Source organism: Kogia breviceps, chromosome 12, assembly GCF_026419965.1.
Source record: "Kogia breviceps isolate mKogBre1 chromosome 12, mKogBre1 haplotype 1, whole genome shotgun sequence".
NCBI lineage: Eukaryota > Metazoa > Chordata > Mammalia > Artiodactyla > Physeteridae > Kogia > Kogia breviceps.
In genome coordinates this window covers 33,169,277-33,185,690 of record NC_081321.1, presented here as the reverse complement: position 1 = coordinate 33,185,690, position 16,414 = coordinate 33,169,277, and the positions used below count along the sequence as shown (strand labels likewise).

General features: G+C 36.0%; 2 protein-coding genes across 13 annotated transcripts in view; one reads left to right on the top strand and one right to left on the bottom strand.

The window, feature by feature from the left end:
- PPHLN1 (periphilin 1) overlaps nt 1-524 on the bottom strand; it is a 139,780-nt gene extending 139,256 nt beyond the window's left edge. Inside the window, exon 1 of one of the 11 annotated variants that reach the window (XM_067009083.1) lies at nt 5-524. The gene's annotated coding sequence lies outside the window, so the exon portion shown is untranslated. The remainder of the gene's footprint in view (nt 1-4) is intronic. The other 10 variants (XM_067009085.1, XM_059082168.2, XM_067009087.1 and 7 more) reach the window with 10 other exon arrangements.
- Nucleotides 115-16,116, top strand: ZCRB1 (zinc finger CCHC-type and RNA binding motif containing 1). 2 transcript variants are annotated; one of them, XM_059082170.2, is made up of 8 exons: nt 115-310; nt 1,355-1,440; nt 4,466-4,494; nt 10,410-10,521; nt 10,872-10,979; nt 13,690-13,802; nt 13,899-13,974; nt 14,792-16,116. In XM_059082170.2, exons 2-8 carry the CDS (start codon nt 1,357-1,359, stop codon nt 14,921-14,923), a joined length of 654 nt encoding a protein of 217 aa, XP_058938153.1. In that variant the 5' UTR covers nt 115-310; nt 1,355-1,356; the 3' UTR covers nt 14,924-16,116. The 2 variants fall into 2 exon arrangements, with proteins under 2 accessions (XP_058938153.1, XP_066865189.1); XM_067009088.1 differs by having other exon boundaries at nt 135-310; nt 413-1,440.
- Nucleotides 16,117-16,414: the final 298 nt, after the last annotated feature.

Genomic DNA, 16,414 nt, shown 5'->3' with positions numbered 1-16,414 from the left:
TCACCGACTCTGGGCCGCCGGGAGACCCCGTAAACGTAGCTGTCCACTCGTCGCCACGCTCCCAGGAAGGCACTTCCGGCGCGCGCAAAGACGTCAGCAAAAGCGCCCGCCCCTAGACCCGCCTCCGGGGCTTGGGTCAAAGGACAGCCTGGAAGAGGCACTACTGCTAACTTCTTGTCGCTGGCTCCTGATCCCTCCCAGGACCCGTGATGCCAAGGCAGCTGCAAGGGGCGACGAACAGTCGGGGTTGAGCCCCGAGTGAGCTGAGGGCTCGCGCTCTTCTAGTCTCCTGGGCCTGCCCCACCTGAAGGTAAACGCCTACCCAGCTGCGGCCTTTCTCCCTGCGGGCTCCTCCCCAGACCCAGCTGCCGGAAACATTTGCCCCTCTCTCCCGCCATCCTTTTTATTCCAGGACCTTTACTTTTGCCTGCCCTCGCCATTCTCACCAGAACGGCTAACGTGTGAAGAGTTTCAGTTGGAAGCTTTTAAAAAGCGACCGATGTCGATGAAGTTGTCCCCCAAAACATCCCAAGCATCAAGCGGTTTTCCCATTACATCGCGAACTGGCACGCCTTAGAATCAATATTGTGACATTTGTGATCGTAAATACACACCACACACACTTTTTAAATCGAAAATTTGAACTTGGTTGAGTCTGATATAATTTTCAGAGATAATTTGCTTACTTTGCAATATACGGTATGAAAATGAATTACAGATTATACTTGTAAGCTGAAAAATACATATACAGCTCAATGCCCTTCAGGGCACTGAAAACTATTCCAATAATGAAGTGTATCATTTCATAATTTAGCAATAATATGCAGAATTAGAGATTTGAAAGAACTTTATTTACATCCTCAAAATGTGAGACTAAAATTTCCTCTTAGCACCGCTCCAGAGAAAAATATTAAGACAACCAAAAAGTTACCCAGCCAAATTAGTGAAAATCAACAGCTAAGGTTCTTTCTGAGCTCCCAGGCTCCTTCTCACGTGGGTAGGCAAGGTATTAGGCACATCTGAAAGCACTTTCTTGCTCTTAGCCTGAGGGGAGGTTAAGAGTAGCCTCAGAGTTTTTCCTTCATCTGTTTGAAACTCACCTCTCCATTCACGCCATATTCCATCACTGAAAGGGGTTAGTGTAAAGAATCTACTTGAAAGAAGGACCAGAAGACTCTTTTAAGTGGTGTCTGGAGAAAAGGAATTCCTTAATTCACCCAGCTGGAGTCAATGTTCCTGAGTATTACTAACAAGGAAAGTATATAAATTTGTCGCTTGCCTATAGTATTGGTTTTACTTGGAATGAAGAATACCTGGTTTAGATTGCTTCTGGATTGGTTTGTTTGTTTTTTAGAAATGAGTGGTGGATTGGCCCCAAGTAAAAGCACAGTGTATGTATCCAACCTGCCCTTTTCCCTGACCAACAATGACTTATACCGGGTAAGTTTTTGTATTAGTATCGTTATCTACTGAATTCTCTATTTGAGATACAAATGTAGCTTAAGCAAACAGTTCTTTTAGGCAAAATTCATAATAAATACATTACAATGCACTTAAATCATTAAGACCAAAGACCTCTATGGTAAACATAAGTAAGTGAAAAAATTAGACACTTGTAATTCCCAAAGAGATTTCCCAGTGCTTTATAGAGGATAACAAATTTTTTATAAACACAGAAGCCACTACTAGCATAATGATGCTGATTTTCCCTGCTTGCTTACTTGGCTTTTGAAACTGGTAGTGGGGTGGAGGTTTTGGAGGAAGGGCTGATGGAAGCAAAACAGATCCCTTTCCTAATCCTCCAGTCCTGAAAGTATATCTTAATTTATATATGTGGCAAAAACTTAACAGTTTAATAAAGTTTGTTTTCAATTCAGAACAGGGGTGATTGGAGGAGAAAAAAATGCCTTCCAACATCTTCTTTCACCTTGTTACGTTACAGAGAACAAAATTCCTTCTGTGCCTGTCCTGCAGATGGGTGGTTGTGAGGGACTGGAAGGAATGACATGAGTCCTATCTACAAGTGTGCCCTCTTTTCTTTGCTACTTTGGGTAGATGTTAAGTACAGTAGAGAGATGCTGCATAGGTGAGACATAGTACTTGATTAATTAATTAAGATAGCTTGAGTCTTGAACAGAGACGAAAACAAACTTTAGTGTCCTTCCTTGTATCCAAATAGAAACATCTCTTTTTATTGAACACTTACTATATGCCAAGGACCACTTACAAGTACTAGGTACACATCAGTGAACAAAAACATGAAAATCCCTTTTGGCACTCACAGTGTAGCAAGATAGAGAAAATTTGAAATATAAAAAATTCAAATGATGTTATTTGTTAGATACTAAGTTAATGCTAAGGTGTTAGGTGCTAAGGAGAAAAAATAAAGCAGGAAAGGAGGGTTATTAAATGTTAGGTTGGGGGTGAAATTTGACTTTAGGAAGGTGACTTTTGCTTAAGACATGAAGGAAGTAAGAGGCAGCTATGCAGATGTCTAGGGGGGACAAGCATTTCAGGCAGACAGAGTAAAGTGGAGAGAAGAGGAGGGGCAGTCAGAGGTAAGCCCATTCAGGGGTGCCTTATAGGGCTTGCATAGACAATGGTAAGGACTCTGAATGAAATGAGAAGCCATTAGAAATTTTATGTAGAAAGCTGTCTTTCGTACAGATGGCCAATAGGCACGTGAAAAGATGCTTATCATAGCTAATTATTAGAGAAATGCAAATCAGAACTACAGTGAGGTACCGCCTCACACTGGTCAGAATGACCATCATTAAAAAGTCCACAAACAATAAATGCTGGAGAGGGTGTGGAGAAAAGGGAACCCTCCTCCGTTGTTGGTGGGAATCTAAATTGGTGCAGCCACTACAGAAAACAATCTGGAGGTTACTCAAAAAACTAAAAATAGAGTTGCCATATGATCCTGCAATCCCACTGCTGGGCATATGTCCAGAAAAAACTATAATTTGAAACAATACATGGCACCTCTATGTTTACAGCAGCACTATTCACAATAGCCAAGACATGGAAACAACCTATACGTCCATCAACAGATGAATGGATAAAGAAGATGTGAGATAGATAGATATACATACACATACACACACAATGGAATACTACTCAGCCATAGAAAAGAATGAAATATTGCCATCTGCAGCAACATGGATGGACCCAGAGATTATCATACTAAGTGAAGTAAGTGAGAAAGAGAGACAAATACCGTATGATATCACTTATATGTGAAATCTAAAATATGACACAAATGAACTATCTACAAAATAGAAACAGACTCACAGCCATAGAAAAGAGACTTGTGGTTGCCAAGGGGGAGGAGTGGTGGGGAAGGGGTGGATTGGGAGTTTGGGATTAGCAGATGCAAACTATTATATGCAGAATGGATAAACAACAAGGGCCTACTGTATAGCACAGGGAACTGTATTCAATATTCTGTAATAAACCATAATGGAAAAGAATATGAAAAAGTATGTGTGTGTGTATATATATATATATACACGTGTATGTGTGTGTATATATACATATACACTTTGCTGTACACCAGAAACTAACACAACATTGTAAATCAACTATACTTCAATAAAGTAAATTTTTTTAATAAAGTAAATTTTTTTAAAAAAGAAAAATTGAAAGGCAAACCACAAAAAAAAAAAAAAAGAGAGAGAAAACTGTCTTTTTGGTCTTCAGAATTCCATATTACTAACACTGCAATCAGTTATACTATGTTCCATGGTTACACAACTTATAGAACTCAAGCATTTATTATTACTGATTATATAGATTAATGTATTCTGAAGGACTTTTGTACCAAGCATTATATAATAAATAGGACCGGCTGAAACAGTAGAAGTAGATGAGATTGCTTAGAGTGAAGATGTAGATGTAAAAGGGATGAAAGGGCCAACTGTAAAGTACCACCAACATGTTAGGGTAGAGGCAGAAAGACTGATGGGATTGGATTTTTCATTATAGAAGCTTTTTGGTTTTATGAACAGTCTATGTAAGGATTTGTCTTCTGACATAGTGATTGCTTGATGGGGTGGGGGGGGTAGGAACAGTGATATTCCACAACATTGATAGTTGAAGCACAGGGTTTCTCTGGAGCTATGGTGGGGTTGATAGTTGTCATGGATGTACCACAGGAACACTCAGCTGTGCAATGTGTGTGCCTTCAATCTACCACACATGAAGAGTGTATTTTTTTCTCTGTATGCACTCTTCTGTCAGAAATTTAGGAACTAAGGCAAATACCTGTGACACCAGTAGCCAAAAAAGAGTATTATGCTAGTCACTAAAAAAGTATATCTTCTAGGGCTTACCTTATAGACCAGAGGCTAAAAATTTTCATAAACCACAACAAACAATGTGGTCAGTATATACAGCCTGAATATTTAATGTTTTTTATGATTTTAAATTAAATTGCAAATTATTATGTGGTCTTTTGTTTCAGATATTTTCCAAGTATGGCAAAGTTGTAAAGTAAGTATATCAGATTTTGAAACTTCATTTAAAAGTCTATCAGGAAAAAAAAAAAAAAAAGTCTATCGGAATTTACTTCTCCATTATTTTCTTAATGGAGGTAGATTTACTATTTTTTATAAAACATATTTGTTATAAAAAAGAAATAAAAATATACTGTTAACATTTTATGTATATTTCAGTAATTTTTTAGTATACATAAATATAGACAAGTTTTAAAAGACAATTCTATACATGCAATTTTGTTGTCTTTTTTTAACTTGACATTATATCATAAATATCTTTCCATGTACTATATAGATACATCCTTGTATTTAATGATTTCATGGTATTCCTTTATACGGCCTAATTTATTTAAATAATATAATTTTGTACCATATTACTAAGAACTAAAACTGATTGTTATCCAATATAAGACATAAGTTAAAGGCTCTGATTAAATATATATTTTAGGTACTAGGAGGTGTGTTATCAAGTATACTATAAATGGATTATTATTTGTCAAACAAATAGAATATAAAAAGAAACACAGTTGACTCTTGAACAATGCAGGGTTAATGAGAGTGTAAAGTAAAAGCAAGATAGTGTTATTCTATCTTACAACTAATGATATGTTCTGGTATAAATTTAAAGTCGTATTTAAAATCCCAAGAATTTAGAGCATGTTTATCTTGCCTAGTTGTTTTTCTTTTAGCTTTGATAAATGCATGTTAAACAGTTGAAGTTCATCTGCATCCTGAGGTTAACTTCTTATAAACTTACTTCTCTATTAAAAAAATCATCAAAAATGCTACTAGGTCTTTGGAATTTCAAACAGTGATCATTATCAATCAGAACACTAATAATGATGATATGTAACAATGAACACATAAATATGCTATGCATTGTTCTAATATCTTTACATAAATTATCTCATTAAAGTCTCACAACTACCTTTTAAGGAAGCTACTGTTATTATCCTGATATTATAAATGACAAAACTGAAGCACATAGTAAACATAAAATCATATTGCTGGTTAGCAGTGGATCCAAGGTTTGAATCCAATAGTTTGATTCCAGCCTATTCCTTTAACCTTTACCTTTTCTTGATTTTTCCCTGTCAGAATCACTGAATGAATTTCCTTACAAATACATAATTATAAGCCATGAGAATGCTATGAAGTTAGACACAGAGTTATAAACACCTATAAACAGGGAAGACCTGATCTAGTCTAGAGAGTCAGGGTAGATTTACCTAAGTCATTAAACTTTGAGTTGAAACCTAGAGACTGAGTTAGAGTTAAGTAGGTTAAAAGAATGGGAGGAACATTTCAGGTAGAGGGACTTGCTTGTGCAAAGGCCCTGTGGCAAGAGAAAATAAAGCGAGATCAAGAAACAGAAAGAAGGCCAGTGTGACTTGAGATGAGTGAGCAAGAGGAAGAAAGCACAAGACAGGTCCAGAGATGGAAGCAGATTCCTCTAAGGACACCAAGAATCTATTAAATAATTTTAAATGAGAGAGTGACATGATTTGAATTTTTAGAAGCTTATTCCATCCAGCTTCAGTGTAGAGATTGGATTGGAGGGGAACAAGAGCAGATGCAGGGAGACCAGTCAAAAGATATAACAATAGCCCAGGGGAGAAATTTGGACTAAGATGATACAGGTAGAGAGGTAAAGACTGGTCAGATTTGAGAGATCATTAGGCAGGAAAATGGGTAATACTTAGTGATATACTTACTTTGTATGTAAGGGTTGGGTGAGCGAGAAGGAGGTGTTATGGATGACACCCAGGTTTCCCAGAATAGTGTCTGCTTCACTTCATGTGCTTAAATGAGTACATCATCTACCTTATATCAGGAAATGGTACCACCATCTAGCTTTTTTCCCATGCTAGAGACATGGGAATCATCCTAGGTTTGTCTTTTTAAATCCTTGATGTAATTATTTTTCTGTTACCGTAGAAGGTACCTCTATCAAAGTAATGTATTTTAATTGGTTTATAGGTCTTTCTCCACCTCTAGGCTGTAATCCTTTTCCTGAGGATAAAAACCTGTCATACTGCCAGTGTTTAGTACCTGTGCTTGAAGCCAATGGAAAGACTGAATGGCCACATGAACAAACAAATGGATACACGCTTTTGAGAAATTGCTTTCCCATTTATATCTGTCTTTTTGTTTTAACATATTGAGGTAGGATTAATAGGGGTTACAGAGACAATCTTAAAGAAGATTTTTATATCGAAATAGGTGAGATGAAAGGAACACTTTATAGGTGAAGCTTAGAGAGGTGCCTGGCAAATGATAGAGTAAAAATTCCATCACATGTATCCAAACATAAAGATTTGTTATTACTGCAAAAATAAATTTTTGAATAGGGGAGATGAGACATTGTTTATACAGAGATTTCAGTAGAGACAAGCAGAAAAGAAAGGAGAAGAAATTATTTCCAGTTAAGAACTGATACATTCTGAACCCTGAAGAAGGAGTGAAATTGTGTGTGTGTGTGTGTGTGTGTGTGTGTGTGTGTGTGTGTGTGTGTGTGTGTGTGTGGTACATGGGCCTCTCACCGCTGTGGCCTCTCCTGTTGCGGAGATCAGGCTCCGGACGCACAGGCTCAGCGGCCATGGCTCACAGGCCTATCCGCTCCGCGGCACGTGGGATCTTCCCGGACCGGGGCACGAACCCATGTCCCCTGCGGCAGGCGGACTCACAACCACTGCGCCACCAGGGAAGCCCAGGAGTGAAATTTTAATGGGCAAAACATTGAGATTTGAAAGCAGATAGAAGCCATATGAACAGAGGCACCAGTTTAAGGGAAGTTCAGGCCATGCTCCATGAACACTGAGTGCCTTCTTGTGGCTACACCTCATAGTTTGCAAGTGAGGAGCAGTGAAAGATGAGGGAAATGCGAGCCATAATCATGAAGGGTACTGGTTGCTGGACCAAAGAATAGGCAACTTGAAGAACCAAAGGTTTTTGAGCAAAGGAATAAGTGATTTTATTTATTCTTCAAGTAGAAGACTTTTCCACTAGCATATGAGCATAAATTAACATCAAAGGAACCAATAAGAATAGATTATGGAAACAGTAATGCCACTGTGGACAAGAAAAAAAGCAGTGGGAATAGAAAAGAGAGGACAGATGAAAGAGATCATTAACTGAGTATGACTTAGAAAGCTAACACTTCCAAATAGTACTTTCAAAAAAATGATTTATGACTTTAGCTGACCATCACAAACATTATGAAATTTTTAAAAAGTTAAAGTAACTATCTTACTTTGTACTTCTTTTAAAATTAGTTAAAAACTCCTGTTTATGCTAACTGGTGTGGCTTTGAAGAAAACCAGCCTAAACTTGAGCTGCATCAAGTGCTTGACTTCAGCCCATTGAATAAACAGATGCAGCCTTTTGAGAAAGTAAACCATTTTAGTTGCCCATTTTTCCCTAAATTATTGTAACTTATATTTTTTAATGAAATAAGACATCGCTTTTCTTAATATAGTGGCATCTTTTTACCAATTTCATTCCAATGACTCTATAGGTACCTAATCCCAAATCCAAATAAAATAAATTTTAATATGTGAAATGTAATACTAAATCAAATTTCTGTTTATTCATTCATGTTCTCTTGTCTGTTTTCCTCTCATTTCAGTTTTTAGAAAATTATTAAGCTTTGTCTTAGAGCTGTGTCTCTTTTTTTTGCTATTTGGAAATAATTTCAAATTTATAAGTTATAAAAATAGTACAAAGAACATCAAAATATCCCTTGCCCAGATTCACTTATTAACATTTCATCCCCATTTACTTTATCATTTGCACTCTGCCCAATGTGTGTGCATGTATGGGTGTGTGTGTGTGTGTGTGTGTGTGTGTACACACCTATATGAGTATGTCTATATATATATATGTGTGTATACATACACACACACAGTTTGCTTTTATAAGTCATTTGAGGCTGTTATAAACATCATCACCCTTTACTCCTAAATACTTCAGTGTGTATTTCCTAAAAATACAATAGGGTTATATGTTATATAACCACAGTACAGTTACCAAACTCATAAATTTATCCTGATACAGTACTTTTGTTGAATCAGTCATCCATGTTCCAGTTTTGTCAGTTGACCCAATAATGTCCCACATAGAATTTTTTGCCTCTAGTACAGAATCCAGTCTAGAGTTAGGTGTTATTTTAACTGTCCCATCTTTTTAACCTCCTTTAATCTGGAACATTTATAAATAATATAGCTCTAACCCATCTTTTTTTCCCCTCATTTTGTCTTTTCCTGATGTTGCCTCATGATTACATGGTGGTTATGTATTCTTGGCTGGTATACTCTACAGGTGATGTGTTCTGAGGGTGTCACATCTGGATTCATACAGCATGCATCTGTCCCTCATTCGTGATATTAATTTTGATCACCCAGTCAAGACGTTGACCAACTTCTCCACTGTATAATTACTTTTTTTCCCTTTTGCAACTAAGAAGCAGTCAGTGGGAGACACTCTTAAGACAATGCAAACATCCTATTCCACATAAAATTTTCATTTTGGACATAGCATTTGTTGATAATTCTTGCCTGATCCAGTACCATGATGGTTGCAAATGGTGATTTTCCAACTCTAGCACCCCTTATACATTCCCAGTCATCCCTTGGCATTCAGTGGCTCTCCTTTCTCCCCCTTTTATTTACTATCAGTATGGACTTATGAATTCCTTTTTTATGTGGCTTATAATTCATTACTGTATTTAATTATTTTGGTACTCAGACTGTCCTAGATTTGGCCAATGGGTGTTCCCTCCAACTGGCTTCTCTGTTCTTGTGCTATGCCCCATCATTACTTTTTTTTTTCAAGTACTCCCTTTCTTTTTTTAAAAAAAGTTTATTTATTTATTTATTTTTGGCTGAGTTGGGTCTTTGTTGTTGCACGCGAGCTTTCTCTAGTTGCGGCAAGCGGGGGCTACTTTCGTTGCAGTACGCAGGCTTCTCATTGCAGTGGCTTCTCTTGTTGCAGAGCACGGGCTCTAGGCGTGCAGGCCTCAGTAGTTGAGGCTCATGGGCTCTAGAGCGCAGGCTCAGTAGTTGTGGCACACGGGCTTAGCCGCTCCGCGGCATGTGGTATCCTCCCGGACCAGGGCTCGAACCTGTGTTCCCTGCATCGGCAGGCGGATTCCCAACCCCTGCACCACCAGGGAAACCCCAGTACTTCCTTTCTGACATAACAAAATGTTCCAGGTTCACCTTGTACATACCCTATCCCAGCCTGGGAGTCAGCCATTTCTCCAAAGAGCCCTGTTGAATATTTTCTTAAACTGTATTTAATGACATCTAATGAGCGAGGACCACAGGACTAGGGATGGGTAAAGCATCAGGAGAAAGAACAGGCTCTGTGCTCTTATGACCATCCCTACCACTTACGTACCTTGGGTAGTCTGGCTAAGAAGCACAGAAGTGGAGATTCTTTAAAAGAATATTAAGATTATAGTTATGTTCTAACACCTAGAAAAAAATAATTTGAGTAACTCACTTTACATTTTGGGTGGAAGAGAACATCTCAGTTTTGTTTTGTTTTGTTTTTTCCTGCAGAGTGAGGGAGTCAATAGAGAAGAAGAATTATGCTTACTCCTCAAGATTCCATTGTCTCTAATCTCTTCATTCTTCAACCTCTGATTAATGTTAGATTTATCAGATACTCCTAATCATAGCTGTGTTAACTTGTGTGAAATCAGTATCTCACTTTCCCATCTCCATTCTTCTTGATATCCCATGACTTTGAAGAGTTAGCTATTTGTCAAATATATTAATTTCCTTGCTTACTCTATAAATGTTTTATTAACCCTTTTTGACCACTTGAGTTTTTCAAGTATTTATTCATATATTTTGTTTATTGCTGCCTCATTATTTTTAACTGGCTATTTGTTTATGCTTTAAGGGTTACAATAATGAAAGATAAAGATACCAGGAAGAGTAAAGGGGTTGCATTTATTTTATTTTTGGATAAAGACTCTGCACAAAACTGTACCAGGGCAATAAACAACAAACAGGTAAGCCATTCATTCCCAACAAGGTTTTTAACCAAAAGCCTTTGTGCTTATCCAGGCTAAAAATGTGGGGATGAGGGGATGGTCAAGTCTGATGGATATTAGTAGGTCCTGAGGGTATGTAACTTACAGAAAAGAGGTCAAAACTGTACTGGGTTCCCAAAACACTGGTAGAATATAAGGAATAAAAGTCTATCCTACAGGAAAGAGTTTGTCACGCCTAAGTGGGCAATTGCTAAAATAATCTAAAAAATAAAATGGAATTGAAGGTTTGAGGAAATGGGATCCAATAACTGTAGTTTTAGGTTTCAGTGAAATACATCCTTCTGCATTTGCATTTTTCTCTGTTGTAGTTATTCGGTAGAGTGATAAAAGCAAGCATTGCTATTGACAATGGAAGAGCAGCTGAGTTCATCCGAAGACGAAACTACTTTGATAAATCTAAGTGTTATGAATGTGGGGTGAGTATACCTAAAACAGTATAATTTTCCATAGTTTACTTGAAGGTATTTTTCACATCAGTGTTTTATTTGTGTTCTCCAAGACTTCTGGATGGCTAAAATCGGGTTATGAAAGTTTTACTTTGGGACTCTAGACTCATGTTAAGTAAACTCAATTGAAATGTCATATGTAAAGTTAACCTGAGTTGGGTAATACAGGGTGGTATTTTCTCCAGTTTCCAAACCTTTGAAAGTTGTTAGATTAAAAAGTTTAAGACTAATTACTTACATTATTGTCTGAAAGATTTTAGTGACCCATAAATTTTTGTGTTTCTATAATATTTTGCCAATGATTAAGTATCACAAATCAGTAGAAACATTATGATATGACCCATCCTCTATGGTATATTGTTTTGAAAAGTTTTCCCCCCTATTAGTACCCCTATTAGTATAGTTCAGGAGCTGAACTATACTCAGATTTTCTTATCTAGTTCTCATCATCTGTTGTTATCCATTTAAACTTTGGGTGATTAGGAGAGATGTATAGCCACAACACAACTTTGCCCAAGGCCCATAATTGTATCAAGAGAATTTCAGTCTGGGTCTGTTGCTGCCTATTTCTAAAATGTCTTTATATATACTAAAAAGCAGGATCCAGAGGTTAATGGGGAGCTTTCTACTGAAGAAAAGATTACTGAGAGACATTGTCCTGGCTACATGATCCTATGGAAAATAGAAGGAAATGTGTTGGGGTCCTTTCCCCAGGGCCACTCACTCCCCCTCAAAATTACATACATATACAGACAGATAGGTGGGTGAGTAGATAGATGGATGGATGGACGGAAAGAGAGAGCAAGCAAGGCACTGGGTACATTCTGTACATTTTTATGATTCTGACACCTAAGTTAATGTTTCAAAACCTGTGTTCCAGAGTCCGTCATAAAAAAAAAAAAAAAAAAAGAAAAAGAAATGAAAGGAGGGTGGAGTTGTTATGGTCGATAGATAAGTATATATCCACATATTCACAGTAAATATTAAATTATCCGAGAACTCCTGGATGAATCTGTTAATCTGTCTTTTTGGTTTATGGATCCATAGATTTGTCATATTATACTTAGTACATTATAATACTTCTTAAAACTTCCCCCCACAAAAATCTGTTTACATTTATTTTAGCCTGATTTTTCCCAAAGCTATTTCACTATTAAACCCCTGCTCCCGTTTTTTTTTTTTTTTGTATGGGATATGTTAACAGTTTTTGTTATACCATTATTCCAAAAACAGTTTGAAAAATGGTTCTCTAAGTACATCCTCTCAGCAGTTCATTAACAATAACACCTCTTGGGTTCAGCCACATCCCCAGCTATACAAAGTACACAGTCTATTTGATGCTTTGTAAAATATACTTGAAAAGCATGATTATTTTTCTCTTCTGTTGCTCTAATCTTGGCTCAGCCTCTCCACACACCCTCATTCTCACATATTACTTCTAAAGGTACTTTGGTAAGCTAATACACAGATTCATTGTCTCGTTTTACAACTCAAACCATGTTATGGCTCATTATAATGTTATGGCTAGTCCAGCACTGTCAAATACAAACATATGCAACCCACAGATTTAATTATAAATGTTCTATTAGCCACATTAAAAAAATAAACAGGGTAAAAACATATTTTAATTCAAAATATTTTCATTTGAATTATGGTAATTAAAAATTTTTTAAATTATAATATTTTACATTCTTTTTTCATACTGTCTTCACAATCCGGTATGCATCAATTCAGACAAGTTCTCAGTAACCACAAGAGAATTATAGCTAGTGGCTACCATAAGTGGACAGTGCAGGTATAGTCCAGATATGAAAGAAGCAAAATGAAATTAATTGATAGGAAAAGTGAGGAAGACTTTAAATTTTCCATTTGTTTTTAAAAGAAAATGTTCAGCAACATCTTGGAAGTTAGCAATAGTTTTGTCCCCATTTTATCATAATAACTTAAAATTTTTACAACTAAGGTAGATGGTCCATTTAAATTTTGAATTATTTTATATCCTGAATCTTCAGATTTAAAATGTTTGAAGGAAGAAAACTTCTTTTACTCTTAGTGAAACGACTAAAATACTTCCTTATTGAGAGTTATAATATAATCTCTTCCTTCTAAATATTAAAGTAATTTAATATTTAATTTAATTTTAATTTTTTGTGTATATTTTAATTTCTTTGTGTATAATTTCTGTATCTTTGTGTATATTCCCTGTGTGACAATATTCTTTTTTTTAAATTTATTTATTTATTTATTTTTGGCTGTGTTGGGTCTTTCCTATTTGGGCTGTGTGCGGGCGTTCTCTAGTTGCAGCAAGTGGGGGCTACTCTTCATTGTGGTGCACGGGCTTCTCATTGCGGTGGCTTCTCTTGTTGTGGAGCATGGGCTCTAGGCACACGGGCTTCAGTAGTTGTGGCTTGCAGCCTCAGTAGTTGTGGCTCGCGGGCTCAGTAGTTGTGGTGCACGGACTTAGTTGCTCTGCAGCATGCAGGATCTTCCCGGACCAGGGCTCAAACCCGTGTCCCCTGCATTGGCAGGCGGATTCTTAACCACTGTGCCACCAGGGAGGCCCCTGTGTGACAATATTCTTTCTTAAGTTCTAAAACATTTTAGTCTTAAGGAGCCAAGTTTCTGTTAATAACACAACAAATGTAATATTTCTCCTTTCCTTTTTAATGGGAAACAAAAGGAAAGTGGACACTTAAGTTATGCCTGTCCTAAAAATATGCTTGGAGAACGTGAACCTCCAAAGAAGAAAGAGAAAAAGAAAAAAAAGAAAATTCCTGAACCAGAAGAAGAAATGTATGTATATCCACTCTTACCAAATACATTATTGTGTAGCTTCTGTCTTTTTCCTATTGATTAAGTGCATTCTGATTTTTTTTTTAAATAATTTAGTGAAGAAGTAGAAGAAAGTGATGATGAAGGGGAAGATCCTGCTCTTGACAGCCTCAGTCAGGCCATAGCTTTCCAGGTACTAAGTAGTTCTTTTCTAAGGCACCATATGCCATAGCTGCCTTGAGTTAACAGTTTTATATTCCTTGCTTACTTTATTAATCATCTCCTGATAGCAACCTCTGTTTTCCCCTTTGCCCCTAAACTTTAGGGGATAGACTCTTTCTTTAAGGTCTTTAGAACAGTGTGGTGGAAAAGTGCCTATCGGTTCTTTCTAGATTTTAAGGGCCCCACAGCACTTTTACTGTCTTAATCTGTTTTCATTATAGAATTGAACAGAACTATTTGATTCAGGTGAATTTAGCCCAGTGGAAAAGATTTTATTAAATCGAAGATACTGTTTTAAAAGAAGCTTCATTTTAAAACAAACCAAAAACATATTTTTGACCATTAAAGGTCCTAATACAAGTATACGAAACATTTTTTGAAGAAGGGTGTATAACTTCCTGATTTTATATAACCACCTATTTTGTTTTAATGTAGTTGATAAATTGTAAATGCATACATCAATTTATTTTTTTCCTTTTAGTTAACTAATGTCGTATTTTATGTAACATTCCCACATCCAACAGGGATGTCAAGTAGGCTTCATTTCACATGCCTGTTAATTAGTAGAACTTGTCTAGAATAATTTCAATTAACATGGTAAGACTGGGACAAAACTTGGGGGTAGGGAAATGGCATCTCAATGGAGTAGAACTGTCTGCACGGGCTAGGAGGGTAGAGAGTGCTGGCACTTGTGATGTATGTTTTGCCATGTTTTGAATCAGTGGACTATAAATAATATTAAACAGATTCCTGATTTTGTTTTGTTTGTTTTCTGAACCACATTACAGCAAGCCAAGATTGAAGAAGAACAAAAAAAATGGAAACCCAGTTCAGGGGGTCCCTCAACATCAGATGATTCAAGACGCCCAAGGATAAAGAAAAGCACATATTTCAGTGATGAGGAGGAACTTAGTGATTAAAATTATATATATTATGTCAATATCATTAAAAAAATGTTTAAATCTTGGAGTACCAAGTTCCATTGGGACTAAAGATTACTTTTAGAATTTGAACATAAGAACACTTAGTACCAAATAGTTTTTTACTTTAAAATCGTTCATAGGAAATTGAAAAGTAATTTTAAAGTATCATGTTTATCTTGCATCAAGATTTGCTAATAATCGTTAATCTTGAAAACAGTTCATTTGAATAAAAAAGAAAACAATACTATCATAATAATGCTATTGTCATCCCAAGAAAAAAGGTAGATAAGTAAAAAGATTTGTTTGAGAAGTTCATTATAAAAGTTTATTCACGATTGGCTTATTTGAGGACTTTTGAAATAAATTTCATCTTTAAAACAAAAACCTCTCAAAGACTGAAAAGGTTGAATGATTTACTGTTATTAATGTTAATAAAATTTTCTCAAGAGAATTTTATTTTTAAATGTAGGTGTTTTTGTCATCTTATTTCTTTTAGCTTTATCCCAATCTGGATACATTGTAATTACCCATAAAATTTAAAGTAAAGTAGCTCTCAAAGGCTTGTAACCAAAGAGCAGTAATTTGTCCTTTGGCACAAAGTTGCATTCCCCAAAAACAGCCAGCTTCTATATTTGTGTCTTTTCACGTGTACATACATCTTGCTAAATAAAATACATATATTTCTGCCACTTAATCCATAAAAGGATGAAGGAAGACTTTTCAATCTCCTGTACTCCCCCTCTGCCCTCCTCCACCTTCCCAACATGGCTATGTTAAAATTTTTGGTTAAATCCATATTTTATTGTTTTTATTTTAGGACCATTGAAATACTGTTCACTTCAGAGCTAATGAGTGTGCTATGATTGCATTTTTCCTAGAGTTAATAATTGCCTTATTTTTTTCATGTATTATATTTCTTTGTATTTATGACTGAAGCTTCCCATACCTTTTGCAGATGGTTACATGGGAATGGGGTTATGGAGCCTTTAATTTTCTACTTTCTCTATTTCTGTACTATTGAATGCTTTTTAAAAGAACATCTATTTATTAGTTTCTTAATTACTAAAAGCAATAAAGATATTTCCACTTTGAAAACTATAAAGGTAGTGAAAGTGTTAACCCCTCACCAGCAAAATATCTTCTAGATCTCAGTGAGGAAACCAGACAAAAAGATTGAATGCTGGACTCTATTTTCTGTTTCACCCATTAATTCATCAAATTTAAAGCAAAGAAAAAAATTGGGAAAAAACATGCCACAAAATACAGAAAAGTTTATATGAATACCTTAAAGCAGAATAGAAAATGAGCTAGTGACATAAACAATATATAGAAAATTTTAAATGGTAAATGAAAATATTTTATCAAAAATTCTATTCAACTTTAGTTGAATAGACATTAGGGTTTTTTTACCCAATTAAAATTAGTGGTGATGAAGATGTCATAAGAATACTTGTATTATATACTGGCTAATTTCTGAAGGGTAATTTA